The sequence below is a fragment of the Phytophthora ramorum genome, assembly GCF_020800215.1.
Source record: "Phytophthora ramorum isolate Pr-102 chromosome Unknown Phyram_PR-102_s0003, whole genome shotgun sequence".
Lineage (NCBI taxonomy): Eukaryota > Oomycota > Peronosporomycetes > Peronosporales > Peronosporaceae > Phytophthora > Phytophthora ramorum.
In genome coordinates this window covers 5,047,327-5,065,768 of record NW_027150649.1, presented here as the reverse complement: position 1 = coordinate 5,065,768, position 18,442 = coordinate 5,047,327, and the positions used below count along the sequence as shown (strand labels likewise).

Sequence of the window (18,442 nt, the reverse complement as noted above, 5' to 3'; positions counted from 1 at the left end):
CTGTAGTTACGCTGTCTGATTCACTTCAACTTGATGGAAGTTGACTTGGGACTTCCGCCAGTTGCTGTGAACGGAACTTTTGAGAAAGATGGCGCGCCTCAAGTTCACGTTCAAGCGACTGCGGGTGATTCTGGGTGAAGCGGTGGACAGTGAAGGCGACGATTGGGTCGCTGCCGGGGCAGCTCCAAGACAAGACTTCAACTTTGAGACCGACGAGGAAGAACAAGATGAAGAGGCGATGGCATTTACTGCGGCGAGGCGTCTTGCAGTCAAGCAAGTGACCACTGCTGTAGAGCAGCGAGCCAACTTCGAAGATGCGGATGGGGCGATGCTGCAATCCCTTGGTAAGCGCCAACGGGGTGTTGAGAGCTGTGGGATGCAAGACGCAAGGATGAAGCCCCGTCTCGGGCAAATCCAAGCAGGGAAAAGGGCGTGGGGCTCGTGCTTGGAAAGCCAACCACAACCTCCTTTTCCTGTGCCAAGACTCGCTGCAGTGGAGACGGAGATGGACGGAGGAGTCACTGGCAGTTCTTCTCGGATGAATTCAGACTCAGCTGGAAGTGGGGAGGTGTCCACTGAAGCATGGGGCGTCAGTACTATTGAGACGCCGAAGGTTATTGTGATGCGTGGAGATCCGACCGACTGGGCCACTGGAGCTATCGTGAACGACACTGACAGTTTGCTGCACCACAACTGCGGCTTGGCAGCGACGATTGTCCGCAAGGGGGGACTGGAAATTCAGCGGCAGAGCACGGAGTGGGTCTATTACCACGGGGAAGTCCACGTCGGATCAGCGATATGGACAACGGCAGGCAAGCTTTCGAGCAAGTACATTATCCACACGGTCGGCCCTGATGTTACCAATTACCGGTGGCCAACCCCACAGCACCAGTTAGATCTCCGTCAAGCTGTTCGAAGTGCGCTCAAGGTGGCCCATGACCTAGGCATAAAGTCGATGGCCATCCCGGCGATATCCACCGGGGTCTCGAACTACCCAAAGTACCTTGCAGCTCAAGAAATCGTGGCCGAATGCTTGCAGTTTTGCGACGATTCTCTGCCGACAAGGCTGCGCCTTATTGTTTTGATGAACGAGGATGAGGTGACAACGTCGATCTTCTCCCAGACGTTGAAAGGAGCGAGACAGCAGCGTCAGTTGCAGCGACACTGGGCGAACGTCGTTGCAGCGACGCAGGGGAATCTTCCTACAGTCGGAGCTTTTCTCAGTGGTAGCAGCGATCCGTTCGACACTGCATAGGAGGAAAAAGAAAAAAAAAACTCAAGGAGGACGAAGGTATGTCGAAACCAGATACTTCTCTGCACTCGACGATGGAGGGGGTGGTGTGAATTAGCACAATAAACCAGTAATATATTTACTGTGATGGCACGAAGAAGACAGGAGACGGAGGAGCTGCTGGCGGGTTTCGAGTATTGCTCATTGCTGCTGCACTTTAATACCTCATTTAGTTTGGGAAGAAAGCGCTACGCCATGGAAACGATGGCCACAGCGAGTCCACGTTGCGCTCGGCCGTATGCAGTCCACACATCAGGCAGCGATCTTGTTACCATCGACTACCATCTCATTCTTGAACGCTGGTGAAAGATGTTGAACGTCGGCATGGGCTCGGACTTGCGATGTTGGGTTATTTGCATGGGTCGCTGCAGAAACTGCTGCACTTCATCGGATAGTTTTTCTCTTCGTTGCCAAGGGGGTGTCCCCCCCCCCTCCGCTCTCGGTCTTCTGCTGCCAAGTATCACAACTACTATTAACACTAAGCTGAGTAGTAGAAACGAAGCCAAGCTGTCATTTCCCGCTATCTATACCAGAGCCTATTACATCGAAGTATATTCTAATACTTGTAGTAAAAAACGTGAAAGTGTTTCTCGTCAGCGTCGACTTAGTTCTCCAGCACGACGCGATAGCGCGCACGGCCCTCGCGAACCATGTTGAGACCCTCATTCACCTGGCTCATCGGCAGCTTCTGGATCACCGGGCGCACGTTCTTCTCCGACGCGACCTTGAGCATGTCCTTGACGTCCTGCACGTTCCCGATGAAGCTGCCCATCCACTTGATGCCCTTGCCCACCATGAAGAATGGCAGGAACTTGGCTTCTCCGTTCGGGACAGCGAGCTGGACGAGCGTGCCGCGTTTGCGGATGAGGCCCAGGTACATGTTGTACGGCATGTCGCGCGCGTCGGCCGTCAGCAGGAGCAAGTCGACGGACTCGACGGCCTTAACGTTTTCACGGTTTAGAGGTCCAAACACGGTCACACCGGCACACAGCAGCGGAGCCGCCACTGAGACAGCAGCTTGGCGCTCTTGGTCAGGAAGTGACTGGCAAAAGAAGTTCTCCTGTTGCTGCGAGGTATATTGTGTTACTGTTTCTATCTCTAGAAAATGATGACTACTGGACGTCTAGAGTCTGGACTAGGCGTCATCGAGATGTTCATGTGAAGATCGCAGTGAAGACTGTTGTTGAATACCAGTACCAGTGGTATTGACTGACTTTCCCTGGCCAGGGTCAAGCACTGGTCTTGTAGGGTCCAAAACTCGTCCTAGTAACGCACGATACCGATCTCCTTGCCATCGAACCAGGTATCCTCAAGTTGTTCCTGCATAACTTCACGAGTAACTTGCCTGGTGTTTCTCGGGTTATTACGGCGACAGAAGACTATGGAAGGTCCTGCAGCACCTGCACTTTGGTGATTGCCGTGTTTGTCCACGAGCGTCTACGTTAGAATCGGGAGTGCAATCAATCGTCGAGCCGAAATCAAAGCATGCAAGTCGAGTCCGGGCATGAAATCGTTAGTGCCGCATGACTCAGCGGGGCCTCACGTCTTGTTATCGTTAAGGCCCACATTCTGTCGACCAAAACTCATCCGCAACCCAGAGGCAGTGGACAGGGAACGGCCCCAACCTAAGCTTCGCCTCTCCGAATCGTGCATTGTTCGCGATGGACAGCCGTCGCCAGCATCGCCAGGTTTCGAGTGCCATTGTCTCCTCCAAACTCTTCACTGGTTGAGGCAACATCGCCTACATCACGTACGATGGCCGCGGGTTCCTCTTCTATGGAGAGCACGTGTACCGAGCTGCGTGTCGAGTGAGTTTCCGCCTCGCAAGCTTCCACATTGTCTTCGTTCGGTGGTGCGTGAACAAACACACCGCCCGAGTGCCATATCAGCAGGGATGCACGTGGTTCCGAGCGAGATCAGACGTGAGGTCGTTGATCAGCCCGAAAATCATCACGAACATCGAGGGCCATCGCAACACGCCAATCACCGCAACGATCTCCAAAATTGCCCCAAAAGAACTGCAGAAGGAGGACCATTCATCGTTCGTTTCGTTTTCAGTGAGGTGCTAACGACTTCCAATGTCCGGCCTAGTTCCCGTCCTTATGCCGATTGATAGCTTTTCTCTGCGGTCCAAGCTTGCGCTTCACCGTTTCGTGCTGGCGGCCATGTTGGCCACCGGCCACAGCACCCATCTTGAGGAGGACCCCATTCAGAAGTCTGCCACAGCGTTTTGAATGACATTTGAGTCGGCGACTGCAACGCTGCCGATAAAAAAAAAACTCAGAGGCATCGACATACGGCGAGATGATCACGATGAGGCCTGATGAATACCATCCCACACAGCTCGTGGCCTAGAAAACCGGAGCGCAAACTTACATACTCGATGGTGGCTTGCTAAGGTGCTGGTCCATGCGCTTCATCGGACGGATGAGGCATGGGTGTGCCTTCAAACGCGCGAGTGTCGACACTTAACAGCAGATGAAAGCGTCTCCGCCGCATCACTCTCATGTCCGATGCACTGCGGCTAGGACGCTATAAGGCAACGGAAATCTTGGCAATGTCTTTGGCGAGCACTACGGCGGCTTCGGTCCTCTCGTATCCCGCTGCGCTACGCCTGACTCGTTGCAACTTGCGACAGCGGAGACCGAAGCGCAGAGCGAGGCAGCGTTGCTCACATTGGCGAGATAGCCTCGCAAACGGGACGGCGACTTGGCGCAGCGGGGTCACGCGGTCCGTGATGATATTGGGATCCGTTGGTTGGTACCATCCCGAGATCGCGCTGTCGGTCCGTGCCGAACGGGGTTGTGGACCTCGTCATCTTCATGGCAGCACGACTGGACGTCCTTGCGGTCGGTGCTGCGAAGGTGAGCGCCGTGGCAATACATGTACACCCACTGTACCAAGATGCACAGTGCAGGCTGGCGTTCATCGAGCCGAGTGGACAGGCAAAGCTCGGCATTGGCGTTGACTCAACCGCATGAGTCAGGCCCGCGCACATCCCTGTTTCGGCCTCCCCTCGCCCCGCCACTCGCCGACGAGGAATCCGAGCAGACCCTTCGTGCAAGGAATCGGAAGTCTCTGCTCTCCTGCTTGAAGGGGAGGATGAACTGGTGTGCGGCACTGCGCATCGTGTGCCTGCACTCGAACGAGCTCTCTCGCAGCTGTTGCCGTGTTGTCAAACGATCGCGATTTGGTGCCCGCTTCGCTCGATCGTTGGATAGGCCGAGACAAGGCCTGCTTTTTCGTCTGCACATGTCAACACTTGCTCGTTATCGGCGAAATGTGGCAGGTGTTCAAAGGTGAGTCAGGTTCGATTGCGGACATACTGAAGATGGAGAGCAAGATGGGGTCTACTAGATACTAGATACTTCGAAGTACAGGTAGTTTAGAGCTGCACGCTGCGCTCGAAGAAACAAGCTTGCGATGCACGAATCAAGGTTCACTGTAAACTCGCGGCGGCGCGACGACAACCGCCGCACCGCGACTGCCAAGTTTCTGCAAGAAGATGGTGAGGCTGAAAAGCAGACACGTTCGTGGCAAGCTCTCCATCTCGACGAACGAGTGGCGAGGGCACGAGACCAGGAGGACGATTCCCAACCAAAAGAGAGGTGGGCCGAAAAGAGCTTGCTCCCCTATCTCTATCCTGACCCCCCATTCGCGTCGCGTACAAAGCCCATTGATCAGGTAGGCTTCCAAGTTTGTGGATACGGCAGAGCACTTGCATGAGCCTTTGAGCTCTGGTCGTGCGTCGGATTCACAAGCGCAGACGCATCAAGAGTTCATGTTCATGTTGGTTCAAGGCGGACCGTATCCAGGATACAGTACGAGCGCTCTCGGCATGGTTATCACCGCCGGCGAGCGATCATGTGAAGCTGTCGACGATACTTTAACGTCCTTCGCCGTCTTCCTATTCGACTGCGCGACGCGAATGCTGTTGAAAGACGACCAGCTAGCAAACCTTCTTGTCGACAGTTCGTCAGCAGCCTGTGCAAATGCCCTAGCGCTGCGAGTGAGTGCCTAGGGCAGGCTGTTTCCATGGCAACCTCACTTTCGTTTCACGCACCAGGTGGCGGGGATCGAGAGGCACCAGTCTCCGCAGTGTACGTAGTCAAGGAGCTCCCCTCTCACTCTCGCAAGCCTTTCGGTGCATTCCGTGACATAATCTGAGCCACCCAGACAGCAGTTGTCAGAGTCTCAGCCGCCCCCCTGCTTTGAAAATCACTTTTGAATCGGCCCCGGATATACCAAGGTGTCGTTGGCGAGTTAGCGTTCAGTCTCATCAAGCAGACCTATGGTGGTGGCCGACGCGTCCTTGGTGGCATATCAGACACCGTTCTTCCCCTTCAGAGCTCCCCAGCCGTTCCAGACCTACGTCGTCGGGCCCACGCTGTCTCCCCCCTCGTTTCGGCTGCCGAGCATCGCTATGATGCACCAAGACGACGTCGCAGGAGAAAACTCGAGCACACCGGCCAACCAGAATGCCAGACACAAGGCCGCTCTGTCCTTCATCCTGTCGTCCGATTCCGAGTCTGACGCGGACGAACCCAGGAACAGGAAGCGCGACTCGCTCAGCGAGCCGACCGTCGCCAAGCGTAGACGCAGCGCCACCTCCATGATGGCGTCGCCAGCAGCTTCGACGTCACCGAAGCCGACTGCAGCGAAGAAAGGCAGCAAGTTCTGCACCGTCGAAGGGTGCACCAGCCGTGCCAAGCACGCCAAGCGATGCTGGAAGCACGGCGGGTCGGTAAAATGCAAGGTGCCGGACTGCAACAACCGCGCCAAGTCCAAGGGCGTGTGCTGGTCGCACGGGGGCGGCACCGTGTGCTCGTTCGAGAGCTGTGATACCATCGCTGTGTCGAACGGATTCTGTTGGGCGCATGGCGGCGGCAAGCGCTGCCAAGTCGCGAACTGCTCCAAGCCGGCGTACGAACGCACGCAGAATTACTGCCAGACGCATTATGAGGAGTTCGGCGCCGGAGCCGAGAGCAAGACCAGCTGAGTGTTGAGTTAGCGTTATTAGATAGTATATGTACAACGAAGAAAGCGCCTCTGATTTCACTGTACGTGATCGCTCGTTCATCTTGGAGTACATGACCTGTAAACCCTGCATTGCTGCGCCTACATGACTCATTCTTAATCTACGCGGGCAACATATTCCATTACGCGGCCTCCCGATGAGTCAACACATTCTTCACCTCAAACTGAGCAGCATTAGTTTCTCATTTTACTAGCGCTCGGCATGTTAGTGCTTGCATATGCCTACGAGCAAAGCCTTCCTCTATCTCGGCTAGCTATAAACCGCCACCAGTATCGCGCGTGTTGTCTGAAGCTGCTCCGTGGACGTCACGACGCTCGGGCATTCTCTTGAAACGGCTGCAGCGTTAGCAATTCCCGCTGCCACCTTGCTCGGCGGCATCAGAGCAAAAGGAACACGTAGCAGGTGGACGAGCACTTGATGCCGGACACCTTCGTGGCGATGGAGCGTAAAGTGATCGACTGCATGCACTGCCACTGCACGATGGACTCTTGGGGGCGCTCCTCGAGACCACCTGCAGTGCAAAAACGACAAAGCTGATGCTACACGTGCATTGCAAAGCCGAAACACGGCACCTGGAGATGAACAGATCTTGCGATGCGTCCGGCGAAACGAGGCCAAGCAACCTCTTCCGACCGCATTCTCCTCGCGTTGGTGTTGCGTCATCCCTGAGGCAAGTCCATGTCGCGCAGCTCCGTCGAGATGGCACAACGAGTGGCCTGGCAGAAACTGCAACAACCACCGCGAGATGACAGCTCCATCTGCGCCACGGAAAGCGAGGACATCTCTTCGCGTTGTCGACAGAGCGACTTGGGATTGCGAATGTCGGCGTTTGAAGACACACCATCACGGCTGGTGCGTGGCTCGCGCCTTGGCGTCGCGTTGAAGCGCAAGGGCAGACAAACTACCATATTTACGCTGAGACAGCGTAATCGCCTCTTGAAAGCGGCACCTCTACGTGCTGCTAAAGTCCAAATCGCATTTTGCATCTTAACGAGAGCGATTTCCTTGACCCGCCTTGGCGTCGCCTTTCAGCCGCCGACAACGACCGTGGAAACGGCATCAGTTTCTAAAGTCACCGCCCTGCAACGTGGCGATGCCCCGATATCAGAGGACACATCGGCGATGTGAGTCAACGAATTGGCGCCCAAGCACCACGACGCGCGGCCCTGCATCGAAAGTTCTACTCATCTTGCCACCGAAACCTTATTCCGACTGGCAGATGTCGGACAATGTCTTGCCGCTTGCACAGCCTGCTGGCGTGGCGGAACGGCTCATCGACGGCTATGTCACTTGTCAAATGGGGACGCGGTGAACCGGTACGAGACTTGAGACTTGCTGTAGGACAAGGACGTACAGGGGTGTACACCAGCGTTGACAACAGACCAAAGCGATTTGTCTTCTTCTTTGCTGAGCGAGCGCAGCGCGTTGAAGTGGATAGGCTTTTAGAGCATCAATGGAAGGTCCGACGCAGTCATCGCTTGCCTTTGAGGTGTTCCCATACGTGAGTCAGGCCAAGACGCCGAGCCCACCAGCTGCAGCGCTCGTCAGCGATAGAGAAGGACTCGATGCGGAGCAGATACTGGGCGATCACAGGTTGCACTCGGCGCTGCAGGGCCATTGAAGTAAATCCGACACTTCATCGGGACTCCACAGCAGTCAACGCCAGACATAGGTTCTTCATCTCGGGGGGGGGGGGGGGGGGGCAGCCGGCAGTTACGGCTACAGCTACAGCTAAGCAAGCAAGCACGGGTGCCTGCTGTCGGGTGCGTCATGTTGAAGCGGGCTACAGCAGATCGCGAGCACAAATCAAGTGCCGGCAGACGGACTGCTGCAAAGCCCTGCAATTACACTCGTCCAGAGGGCGTTCAGTGTTTCTTGCTACTGTCTTGGCCGTAAACCGCGTGGCGACGACCGCCATCAGCAAGTCTCTGCAGTCTCCGCAAGCGGATGGCAATGCAGAGAAGCGACCCGCTGTTTGCGCTACATGCACGAGATTGACTTGCAGGCTCGAGTCACTCGACGAGTGGACAGGAGAAAATATAAACAAGGAGCTTGATTGCAAGGCTAGACTAGGAAGAGCAGCAAGATACTTGTCGAGAGTTGCTAAGGATACCCAATCGAGTCTACAGCAACGACGGAGAAGTCCGCAGCGTCGGACCATGAGAATCGCGTCGCTCCCATCTCAGATGCTTTCATCTCTCGATCCTCGGAGACCAAGTCGTTCAGACGCTTGCGAGCTCAGTCATCAACGGCATCCTTGCCGCTCCTATCGACCGCCAGAAATTGAAGGCAAAGCCTCAAGTTGCAGCCCCCGGTCGTAGAAAATGACGATAAAGATACTCTTTGCAGACGGATTCACGGGTTTTGCATTTGAGGCAAAATACAGCAGCGCCACTCGAATGTCATCATTTAGTCCGTGACAACATGTAGACGCAGTTTTGAATGAAGCGACCGTCCTCACGCGGCACCATGCCACGATGTCAAAGCGTGACTTGGTCGCCTTCTCGAGAGTCCTTCCCACCCGATAGCAGCAGGATCTGAGCAAATGTTGGCTTGCCTCGACACCACTGACAACCCGTCGACGTCTCTCGAGCCAAGTGCCTCCGCCCCGAGACGACCGTCACGCGTAAGTGCCTGCAAGCTGTTTTCCTGGCACGTCGTGGTTTGCCTGACCCTAACGCTCGCCCCAGCCTCGCATGAATCGCTTGCGGGCAGCACCTGTCGCCGAGTAGGTGTCTGCTAGCCGCACCCCTTTCTGCTCCAGCGCTTTCGGTGCATTCGCGACATAATCTAGGTCCTTCCACGCCCATCCGTCAACTTGTCAAGTCTCGGTTCGACGTCACTTTCCGATTTGAGCTCCTGCGAACGAACGGTGTGGTCCCTACGACCCCAGCCGACCCCCGAGAAGCGATCGCCCTACGTTTTTCTGCAAGAGAGAACTCTCGCCTGTCCGTTCCTGTCGTAGGCATCACAGGATCGAGCAGCCCCTCTCTTGCCGCGATGGATGTGCGCGACAAGCTAACGTTGGCGCACCCGGAGACAACCTTAAGCGACCCAAGAAGTGTCATCACGCCCAGCGCCTTGCCAGTCGTCGGTTCATTCCGGAATTTCGCCACTGGGCTCACCGTGTCTCCAGCCTCGCGAATTGCCACTAGCTCCATCATGCACCAGCAACCGATCTCCACCACCTACGAGGACGCCAAGGACAAGGCCGCACTCTCGTTTATTCTTTCGTCGTCCGATTCAGAATCTGAGCCGGACGAGTCGGGCTCCAATACTCGCGGACCCACTACCGGCACCTCGGTGATCAAACGCAAGCGACCGGCAGCGACTAGAACTTCCGAGGTCGCCGCACCCGCGCGGAAAGGCAGCAAGTTCTGCACCGTCGAAGGGTGCACCAGCCGTGCCAAGCACGCCAAGCGATGCTGGAAGCACGGCGGGTCGGTAAAATGCAAGGTGCCCGACTGTATCAACCGCGCCAAGTCCAAGGGCGTGTGCTGGTCGCACGGGGGCGGCACCGTGTGCTCGTTCGAGAGCTGCGATACCATCGCTGTGTCGAACGGATTCTGCTGGGCGCATGGCGGCGGCAAGCGCTGCCAAGTCGCGAACTGCTCCAAGCCGGCGTACGAACGCACGCAGAATTACTGCCAGACCCACTACGAAGAGTTGGGTGCGGCTGGAACGGGAGAAAGCTAGATGTGTGTCCTCAAGAGTATAAACATTATAAACTGCGTTCATGGTTGACGTTTACCAAGCACTTCTCGAGTCAAAGGAAACTTACTAGGTTGCCGTTAACCGGTCGTCGCGCCACTAGGGATGATGCAGGAATGCGGCGTTGTAGCTCTTCCGAGGTAATGGCCTAGTGTCTTGCATACTTGGTGATGGCACTGAGTCCACCCACAGAGCAATTCCTAGTTCGATGGGCAAATGCACACGGCGTTGTCACGGCCATCGCCACCGAAATCAACTCGCCATCACCAGGTGATCGAGACTTGAAAGGAACGCTCTAGAATTCAATCGCGTGGGATTCTCCAGAGCCAGCTATCTCATGGTGCATGCGGCATGAACGCACCGAGACGGACGTGTACAAGTATACGACAATGATGTCGCTCGCACAACTAACCTCCGACGAATTCGTCCAGCTTCGGCAGCAAAACATCCGGCCATTCTAAACTGATAAAAAACATTTTTTTCACGTCGAGGGCATGACGAACTTCTTGTACATGTATAATACGCGTATCTGAGTGATTATCTGAGACTTACCTCATCCAAGGTGATACACTCCAGACTAAACTCTGTGCTGTGCGTTCACTACGCGAAAACGGTGACACAACGAAAGCGTGTATATTTAACCGTTAGGCAGCCCCCTGCCGGTTTGACCCCACAACACTTGCTATCTCTATCGCTCTTCGAATTCCAAGTAACAGCGCTAAGTTTGTGCAGGTGCTTGTACTTCCAGCTGTCTTTGCTTGGATGGCACCAATATCCTTCCTGGCGGAGAGTTTTTTTTGCTCACGTTTGCGTTGTATTAAAATAACTTGGAACTCTTGCTCGTGGAACAAATTGCTTCGAACAATTCGCCTTACCGTCATTCAAATGCGGGAAGTAAACCTATGCGTCACAAAACGTGACGTGATGCGACTAACTAAAATACCAGTGCCACTCCCCACCTAAGAATCGGCGGTCACGTACCGTAGATGATTCTCGCTGTTCGACCACTTGAGCAGGTCCTTGAGCTCATCTTGAGTCAAGGATCGACTGAGGCCCACTGCAAATATTACCTGATACAGCGTTCATCATCAGGGGCGGGCCGCATACGACAATGACTCGGCAAAGAGCTCCTTGGTCACGTAGCCTGGGTAGCCCTTCCGGTTGGCGTCTGCCTCGGCCAGTACATAGAGTACCGGAACTGCAGCGCGTCCATTTCGCCATGCGTCGAGTCATTTGCTCCTTCATCATCTGAAGTGCAGAAGCGATCACCACGGATAAATCGATGTCCTTGTACTCGAACTTGATGACGGACCTCATGGCGAGCTCGTCGCCCGCGTCAAACTTCACGGTGCGATTGCTGAGCTTACCGTTCGGATAGCCGTTGACCACGAGCTCCAGCTTGCCCCTATCCTCGTAGGAGTATGCAGACGCTCCCATCGCTTTGCCGTCCACGATGGCCCTGGTCATGGCGGAGCTGGCCACTGTGAGGATCATTCGCCGAGTAGTGCAAACGACAGACGCTTGCTGCGTCTTCCTTCCTTGTCACCTTGAAGGAGCGGAACGCGTTTAGGACTCAGCCCTCCTTGGCAAGCACCGTAAGAGAATATGACAAGTGACCAAATGCCAGGCGAGTCGTTGATATGGCGAAGCAAAGCCGACGACATAGTAGACTGAGTGAAAGTAGCAGAGTTCGGAGACTGCATCTCGCACCAAGCGATGAGCCCCTCGATCGCCATCACCACCATCTTTCATCGTTAAAACGCTGAGGTTTGCGGCATGGGCACGATTGCAGTGCTCTCCAACCGCGGGCAACTTCAGCACTCGCTTGCTCTATAAGCGTCAGCTAAAATTAACAGCACGGATCAGTCACTTTTCTCAAAGCTCATTCTAAGTTCTTTTCTGGGACACGCAATCTTGATCTACAAGTATAGGTTCACATTCCAGGACCTTTCCTAGACCGCCTAATGAGACACGCGCAAAAGATCTCGATCCAGACGTCGGTTTCCCCTTATGCGGAAAACGTCTTGCGTTCACTATGACGTGGTTGAGACCACCTACCAACAGCACTCCCCTTACTTAGTCCAAACGACCAACAACACCATGGAGGAAACAGGGAAGACAGTTGAGATTCGTGGGTTCTATCTACCAATATTAAGCACTGGACGGCTGGGTCCTCGGCGATGGGACGACTGGCAGGCGCAGCGTTGGTCGAGGCGCGAGGAGAGGAGGCCAACAAATCGTTGCGGCCTCTCGGTCTCCCCCATCCTCCACTGCGTCCACATCTCCTTCGACCGTCCCCTCGCCGCGGTCACAGCTTAGCTAGCTCGCCTAAGGCTTGCCTGCTCTGCAGAGAACTTACTCCACGTCCTGCACGTTCATGTCACCCTGGTTGGCGTCGGCGTTGTCGGGCTCCTGGTCCGACGTCCAGAGCGTCAGGTTGTCACGCAGCAACTGCATGATCAACGTGCTATCCTTGTAGCTCTCCTCCGAGAGCGTGTCCAGCTCGGCGATGGCGTCGTCGAAGGCCTGCTTGGCCAGGTTGCAGGCGCGGTCAGGCGAGTTGAGGATCTCGTAGTAGAAGACCGAGAAGTTGAGGGCCAGACCCAGGCGGATGGGGTGCGTGGGGGGCAGCTCAGCCATGGCGATGGTCGAGGCCTGCTTGTAGCTCTCCAGGGCCTTGTCCGACGACTCCTTGCGCTCGTCGTCGACCTGGAACTCGGCCAGGTAGCGGTGGTAGTCGCCCTTCATCTTGTAGTAGAAGACCTTGCCCTCCTCGCTCGACGAGTTGGGGATCAGGTTGTTCTCGATGATGGTCAGGATGTCGTTGCAAATGTCCACGAGCTCGCCCTCGATCTTCTGACGGTAGGCCTTGATGTGCTCGCTGCGCTCCGAGTCGCCCTTGTTCTCGATGGACGAGATGACGCGCCACGACGCGCGGCGCGAGCCGATCACGTTCTTGTAGGCGACGGAGAGCAGGTTACGCTCCTCCACGGTGAGCTCCACGTTGTGGTTGTTGGCCACGGCCTTCATGTGGTCCACCATCTCGTCGTAGCGCTCGGCCTGCTCGGCCAGCTTGGCGAGGAACACAAGGGAGTCGCGGTCCATGGTTGGTTAGAAGGGGGAAAAGAGAGAGAGCTGACGCTTGCGCTGGAGCTTGGAAATCGGATTCTGGCGACAGCAAAGGGGGCGCGAGCCGGCCGCGCAAGGAGGAATCGACGGGGTGAACACACCGCAGAACATACAAAACCCAAGCAAAATCAGGAGTGATGGTCTGCGTGACGTCGGCCGTGAAATTTGGCGGAAATTGCCGCAGCTGCAACGCCCATCGCACTTAAGAGGACTCCACTGAGTTTAAGCCAATCACAGAGCGCCGAGCAGTCGTGGCGTCGCGGCGGCTTGCAACCCCACAGCAGGCGACGCGACACCGAGGCACGCAACAAAAGCAGCACCAGGCCGGGCCGTCCCTCGGAGTCTGCTATAACGGCTAAGCTGCAGGCAGTCGCTCTCGATGGGGAGGCAGCGCACCCGTCCAAGAATCTCGGGCGAAACCGCTGCCAAAGATATTAATAGCTGCAATCCGCGCTCGCGATTGGCCAAAAACGAGGCATTTCAGCCAATCGCAGCGAGCGTTAAACGGCACCGCTGTCCAGCGGCAATTTGGAGTGGAAGGCCTGCACGTTGCAGTTTGGCCCGCGAGTCCACGATCGAGGTCTTTTGCTGCTTTCGCGCACATCCTGCGCCGCGGTCGCTCGCTGGAACGGCCAAGTGAAAGACTCGAGAGACTGCTGCGGTGGTCTCAGCGCTCTGCTCTTTCCAACGGGTTGAGACTGCGGCAGATGGCGAGTGGTTGTTTACCAGCGTCGGTCGTCGATGAATGAAAGCTCGCCTTGTCTCGCCGCGAGCTTCAGGGCTTCAGGGCGATGGTGACTCTGTTACAGGCAGTGCCAGGCACTGCAATGCGCGCTCACTTCTGAACTTTCGAAGCAGCAAAAAGGCAACTTCAAGATGCACACGAAGCTTTCGGACATGATATGCCACGGCGGCCATGGGGGGATGAGAGCTCAGCAGCCCAGCACCAAACGCTGCTGCACTTGCAGGAGGACGCTCGGTGTGTTGCGGCATGCGTCTCACTCGGGTTGACAGTCGCGGACTGGCTCTCCAACTGCTTCAGTTTCATAGTGGACTCCATACGCGAGCGCCGTGAGCCATGAGGCCAGCCGCTGCGCACTCTTTCAGCAGTCTGGGCCATCGCGATGGCCCCGCGAGTAGACAGGCGCTTACGACTCGCCTTTATCCGGCAGCTCCCGTGGGCACAACAAGTGACTGAACTCGCCATGGGCTCCGCGCTGTCGATGCAGAAGTTCCTGGCCACGCCGCTGGCGGCGCAGTGGAAGTTCCCGTTCGTGGTGAACCCGCGCTTCTGCCGACGCCGCGTCACGACGCTCGAGCTCACGGACAACTTCTGGACGCACGCCATCGACATCAGCGGCTTTGCCGTGCGCGAGGTGGACTCTGGACGCGTCCTGTTCCGCGTCCTGCCCGCGATCGATGGGGAGGTCTCGGACGGCCACACCAAGTGGCTCGTGGATGAGTACGGCATCCCCGTGGCGCACCTGACGCACCGAGAGCTCGCGTCTGCGGCCGCCTACGACGTGTGTCTAGGCAAGCGTCGGCAGCCCCTGCCCAAGGTGCTCACGACACTCATGATCAAGTTTGTCCCTGGGCGAGGCGAGCCGCTGCTGGCCGAGGTGGACGACCCGCACTCTGGAGGCAAAAGCCGCATCGGCTGCCACGGAATGTGGAGACAACGAGCTGCGGTGCTGTACCTCGAGCGAGGGCGAGGAGGTCGACGGGAACCTATCGCCAAAGTCTATCGCCCAGCGAGCAATCGCATGACGGCCTTCGGAGGCAATTCGTACCACGTGGAGACGGCCATCGGAGTGGACATGGCGCTCGTGTTGCTCATCTGTGCGGCCATGGACGACGCCAGCGTGCATTTCCACAAGACGCACAGACATCCACTGCTCGGGACGTCCGGGATCCAGTAAACTACGAGAAGACAGCGTAGGGAATGTAGTACCCAGCTAATAGTATAAATATTTGTTGCGAGTTATGCGCTCGGCTAACGAGTTTTCAAGACGGTCAAGAACGGAGCTGAAGGGGGTCGACGCACTTGATCCCTTCCGATGGGGGTCAAATGGTCTGGTGGGGCTACTTTAGTCGCCCAAGATGGTCATGGCGAGGTCGTCGTCGACGTCGAGACATTGACTGCTCCACTTGGACGGGTGTGAGAGCGGTGGCTGCGAGCTGTCGAAAGTGTTGAAGCCCAAGTCTTCGCCCTCTTCCATGACTTCGTATGCTGCTACAGTGAGAGGACTGGCCTCCTCCGCGCGCTGCAGGCACCGACCGCAGAAGGCCAGCTTGGAACGAGTGACTTTGCGGCGGAATGGCAGCGCGAAGCGCATTTGGCGGTAGCCCGTGCAACTTCCACACACGCGCTCGTCACAGGCGCTGCACTGTCGTTCGGCTCGATGCGGCCAGCGACCGAAGGAACGGAAGCACTCTGCGCAACAGCCTCCCGCTTTGGTGTTGGCCAGCGTCGGTTGACTGGAATTTAGCAGCCACGCAAGCTTCTTACGCTCGGCGCAGCGCACGAGGCGGTGGAGACTGTGCATTTTTGCGAGTGCACCACCGAGCAACATGCCGTCACGAGAAGTGGAGCCTAACATGAACACTTCCATCACATCAGGAGACGGCTGGCGATACACGTAGCAGTACGAAATGATGGCTTGCCTCCCGCCGCTTTTGCTGAATCCTCCGAAACCTGGGACCTCGACCGATTGTAGTAGTTCGTAGCCAACTCGTTCACCATTGCCGAGCTGCGTGGTACCTGTGGACTCGATGTAGACAGTCTCTATTGTGCGCGAGGAGAACAGCTTCCCAGTCGCTACCTTGGCTGCCGTGGCGCCGCTGCGTAGGCCTCTCCACCTCAAAGTGCACGAACGCAGAGGGTCTTCGTAGCTAGGCGATTCCAAAGGCGATGCTAACAATTTCTCGTCCACCAGGTTGTCACCCAGATAGGACGCCCGCAATCGGGTGGCGTCTTCTGTAGAGCTCTGCAGTCCGAACATGACCGACTCGAGGTCACCGGGGAAGGAGCCAACCATCAGCGTAGCAGGTAACAACTTGGCACTGTCATCTACGTATTCGTTGTTCGCCAACCGCGAACCGAGTTTGCGCTTGCCGCCCAGTTTCCAGCGAGCTCGACGTTCCTTGTACATGTTGAGATCGCGAGTGTGGGCGACTCGTTTCCAACGGGTGGGGTCAATAGCGGACGGATGGCGCGAGCAGTTGGCGTAGTGTCTCGACATGTGCACGGCTTCTTGAATGAACGAGTCGCTCATGCTGAGAAGTGCCGCGGTCTCTTCGGGTGACAGCGCCTCCGGTTGGTCTTGCATTGCGTCCTGCTGCTTCATGACAGGGATTCTTGCAGCTAAACACAATGTAGCAACTGCGTTCGTTAGCGCAAAAGGGGGAATGGGTGGGATGACCCCCCAACGTGGTGAGTTCCGCCTCTCGATGCTGGAAAGCGAATGGGTGAATGGGTGGGATGACCCCCCAACGTGGTGAGTTCCGCCTCTCGATGCTGGAAAGCGAATGGGTGAATGGGGTGAGCTCCTTGTTACTGCCTCGTTCCAGTGCTTGGCGGATGGCAGATGGCATCCACTCGCTGGGTTCCTCTCTCCACCCACCCGAGGAGCCTGGGCTACGTCCGCCGCTGCAGCACATTTCTCGGTGGTGACTCCGCGACCCAGCTTGGACAGCCTCGAAGGTTCAGTTGGTCCCAGTTGTTGGTGATTGACGCAACCCGGTTCTGGATATCGGACACCTCCTTGTCGTATGAAGTCCCGCGTGGCAACTTCGGTCCACCTCCGACGACCATGAATGGGGCCGGAGTAATTCATTGCCAGTCAAGTTTTCCATCTTAGTCCACTGTTTTACGGCCGCTTTCGCAAATCTGCCACACGGAACGAGGACTGGGGCGCAGCTCGGCCATCGACTGCAGCGGCACGAACGCGCAACAGCGCATCCGAGCACTGGGTTCAATGCTACTGTTCTTGCTGACCCCATGAGCGCATGGATGGAATAGCTTTGTTGGTCGCAGTGCGACTTGAACCGTTGGAACAGGCAAATGATAAAATCCACCCGCTGCACAGAATCCCACTCACAACAACTTGCAAAAGGCACCGGGGCTCAACTCGCCAATGCATACTTGCAGGACAGTGACATGGTGGCACGGTAAGCTGCAAATGCTGGGCAGAGTGCACAGCAGTATGTAGCAAACGGGTTGACAAGAGAATCGTCTGAACTTGTAAACTGAGCGTAGGCCGACGCCATTACAGCAGAGGCAACAGCCATGCCGCATTAGCTGTAGAGCTGGTGTACAACAATACTTGCATTCCTGTACAGTAAGTAAACAACAACAACAACCACGATCTTGAGCTAAACCTCATCGTGATTTATGAAGCTCGCAAACGTGAGCGGGTGTACAAGGCTAGGCTCATTCTCACATGGATTCCTTTTTCGCGTGGTGTCCTTGAACATGTCCTTGGAAGGGCAGGTTCATTGAGTGTGCCGACAGAATGCTGGGCTTCCTGCTAGACACGTAGGTAGCAGCATTGGCCTCGGCCGTCTGCTTCATGTCGACTTCCGTCGCCGCGTCCCACTGCAGGAACTTGCGGACGACATCTGGCATCTCGTGTTGGTGGGGCAGGCCGTCCACGCCCATTTCCTTGTACAGCATGCGCGAGTCCACTCGGTCTCGGCCGTGCCGCAGCATACAGCGGGAGAGCCCCTCGGCGAAAATTTCGCCCGTCTCGGGGCACTTGAACTGCGCCAAGAGGAAGAGCCAGTCGTTGTCCCAGTAGACATTGCGCGTGTGCACCTCGTAGCGCTGGAAGAGCTTGATGGCCTTGAAGTGGCGGATCCCCTGCGACCCGAACACGAAATACCAGCGATTGCGTGCACAGGCGTGCAGAATGCCCTGCACGCCGCAGCCGTACCAGATGGCCAGCTCCATGCTTCGGTAGTAGGCGTTCTCGGGCAGCGTGCCCGTCAAATTGCAATCTTTCAGGGATGCGCGCGTCTTCCAGACACCAGGATACCGTAGCAACGCGCCGGGTGTCTGCTTGGTGAGCTTGCGGCGCAGCATGCCCGCCCCCATGTGCCACAGAATGCGGGGGATCATGACGCCCTCAGTCTTCCAGTGCACGTCGAAATGTTGAGAGGACCCTGCTTATGAAACACAATTGACTTGGTTTTTGTATGTCCATGAAAGACTTGGAACTGGTATGCCAGGCCAGTTGAAGTGGAGACCATCACTCTGTTCCGCATTGAAGAGG

General features: G+C 56.4%; 7 protein-coding genes across 7 annotated transcripts; 2 read left to right on the top strand and 5 right to left on the bottom strand.

Annotated features, from left to right (window-relative positions):
• Positions 1-88: 88 nt before the first annotated feature.
• KRP23_4617 (uncharacterized protein) lies at positions 89-1,255 on the top strand (the record flags this gene model as incomplete). Its single annotated transcript, XM_067889598.1, has 1 exon — positions 89-1,255. One exon carries the CDS (start codon positions 89-91, stop codon positions 1,253-1,255), a length of 1,167 nt encoding a protein of 388 aa, XP_067748743.1.
• Positions 1,256-5,659: 4,404 nt separating this feature from the next.
• KRP23_4616 (uncharacterized protein) lies at positions 5,660-5,905 on the bottom strand (the record flags this gene model as incomplete). Its single annotated transcript, XM_067889597.1, has 1 exon — positions 5,660-5,905. One exon carries the CDS (start codon positions 5,903-5,905, stop codon positions 5,660-5,662), a length of 246 nt encoding a protein of 81 aa, XP_067748742.1.
• Positions 5,906-10,999: 5,094 nt separating this feature from the next.
• Positions 11,000-11,534, bottom strand: KRP23_4615 (uncharacterized protein; the record flags this gene model as incomplete). The annotated part of the gene is made up of 2 exons (XM_067889595.1): positions 11,000-11,097; positions 11,234-11,534. 2 exons carry the CDS (start codon positions 11,532-11,534, stop codon positions 11,000-11,002), a joined length of 399 nt encoding a protein of 132 aa, XP_067748741.1.
• Positions 11,535-12,395: 861 nt separating this feature from the next.
• KRP23_4614 (14-3-3-like protein) lies at positions 12,396-13,145 on the bottom strand (the record flags this gene model as incomplete). Its single annotated transcript, XM_067889594.1, has 1 exon — positions 12,396-13,145. One exon carries the CDS (start codon positions 13,143-13,145, stop codon positions 12,396-12,398), a length of 750 nt encoding a protein of 249 aa, XP_067748740.1.
• A 1,148-nt stretch (positions 13,146-14,293) lies between these two features.
• KRP23_4613 (uncharacterized protein) lies at positions 14,294-15,088 on the top strand (the record flags this gene model as incomplete). The annotated part of the gene is made up of 1 exon (XM_067889593.1): positions 14,294-15,088. One exon carries the CDS (start codon positions 14,294-14,296, stop codon positions 15,086-15,088), a length of 795 nt encoding a protein of 264 aa, XP_067748739.1.
• Positions 15,089-15,256: 168 nt separating this feature from the next.
• On the bottom strand, positions 15,257-16,516 carry KRP23_4612 (uncharacterized protein; the record flags this gene model as incomplete). The annotated part of the gene is made up of 1 exon (XM_067889592.1): positions 15,257-16,516. One exon carries the CDS (start codon positions 16,514-16,516, stop codon positions 15,257-15,259), a length of 1,260 nt encoding a protein of 419 aa, XP_067748738.1.
• A 1,091-nt stretch (positions 16,517-17,607) lies between these two features.
• Positions 17,608-18,288, bottom strand: KRP23_4611 (uncharacterized protein; the record flags this gene model as incomplete). Its single annotated transcript, XM_067889591.1, has 1 exon — positions 17,608-18,288. One exon carries the CDS (start codon positions 18,286-18,288, stop codon positions 17,608-17,610), a length of 681 nt encoding a protein of 226 aa, XP_067748737.1.
• Between the last annotated feature and the right edge of the window lie 154 nt (positions 18,289-18,442).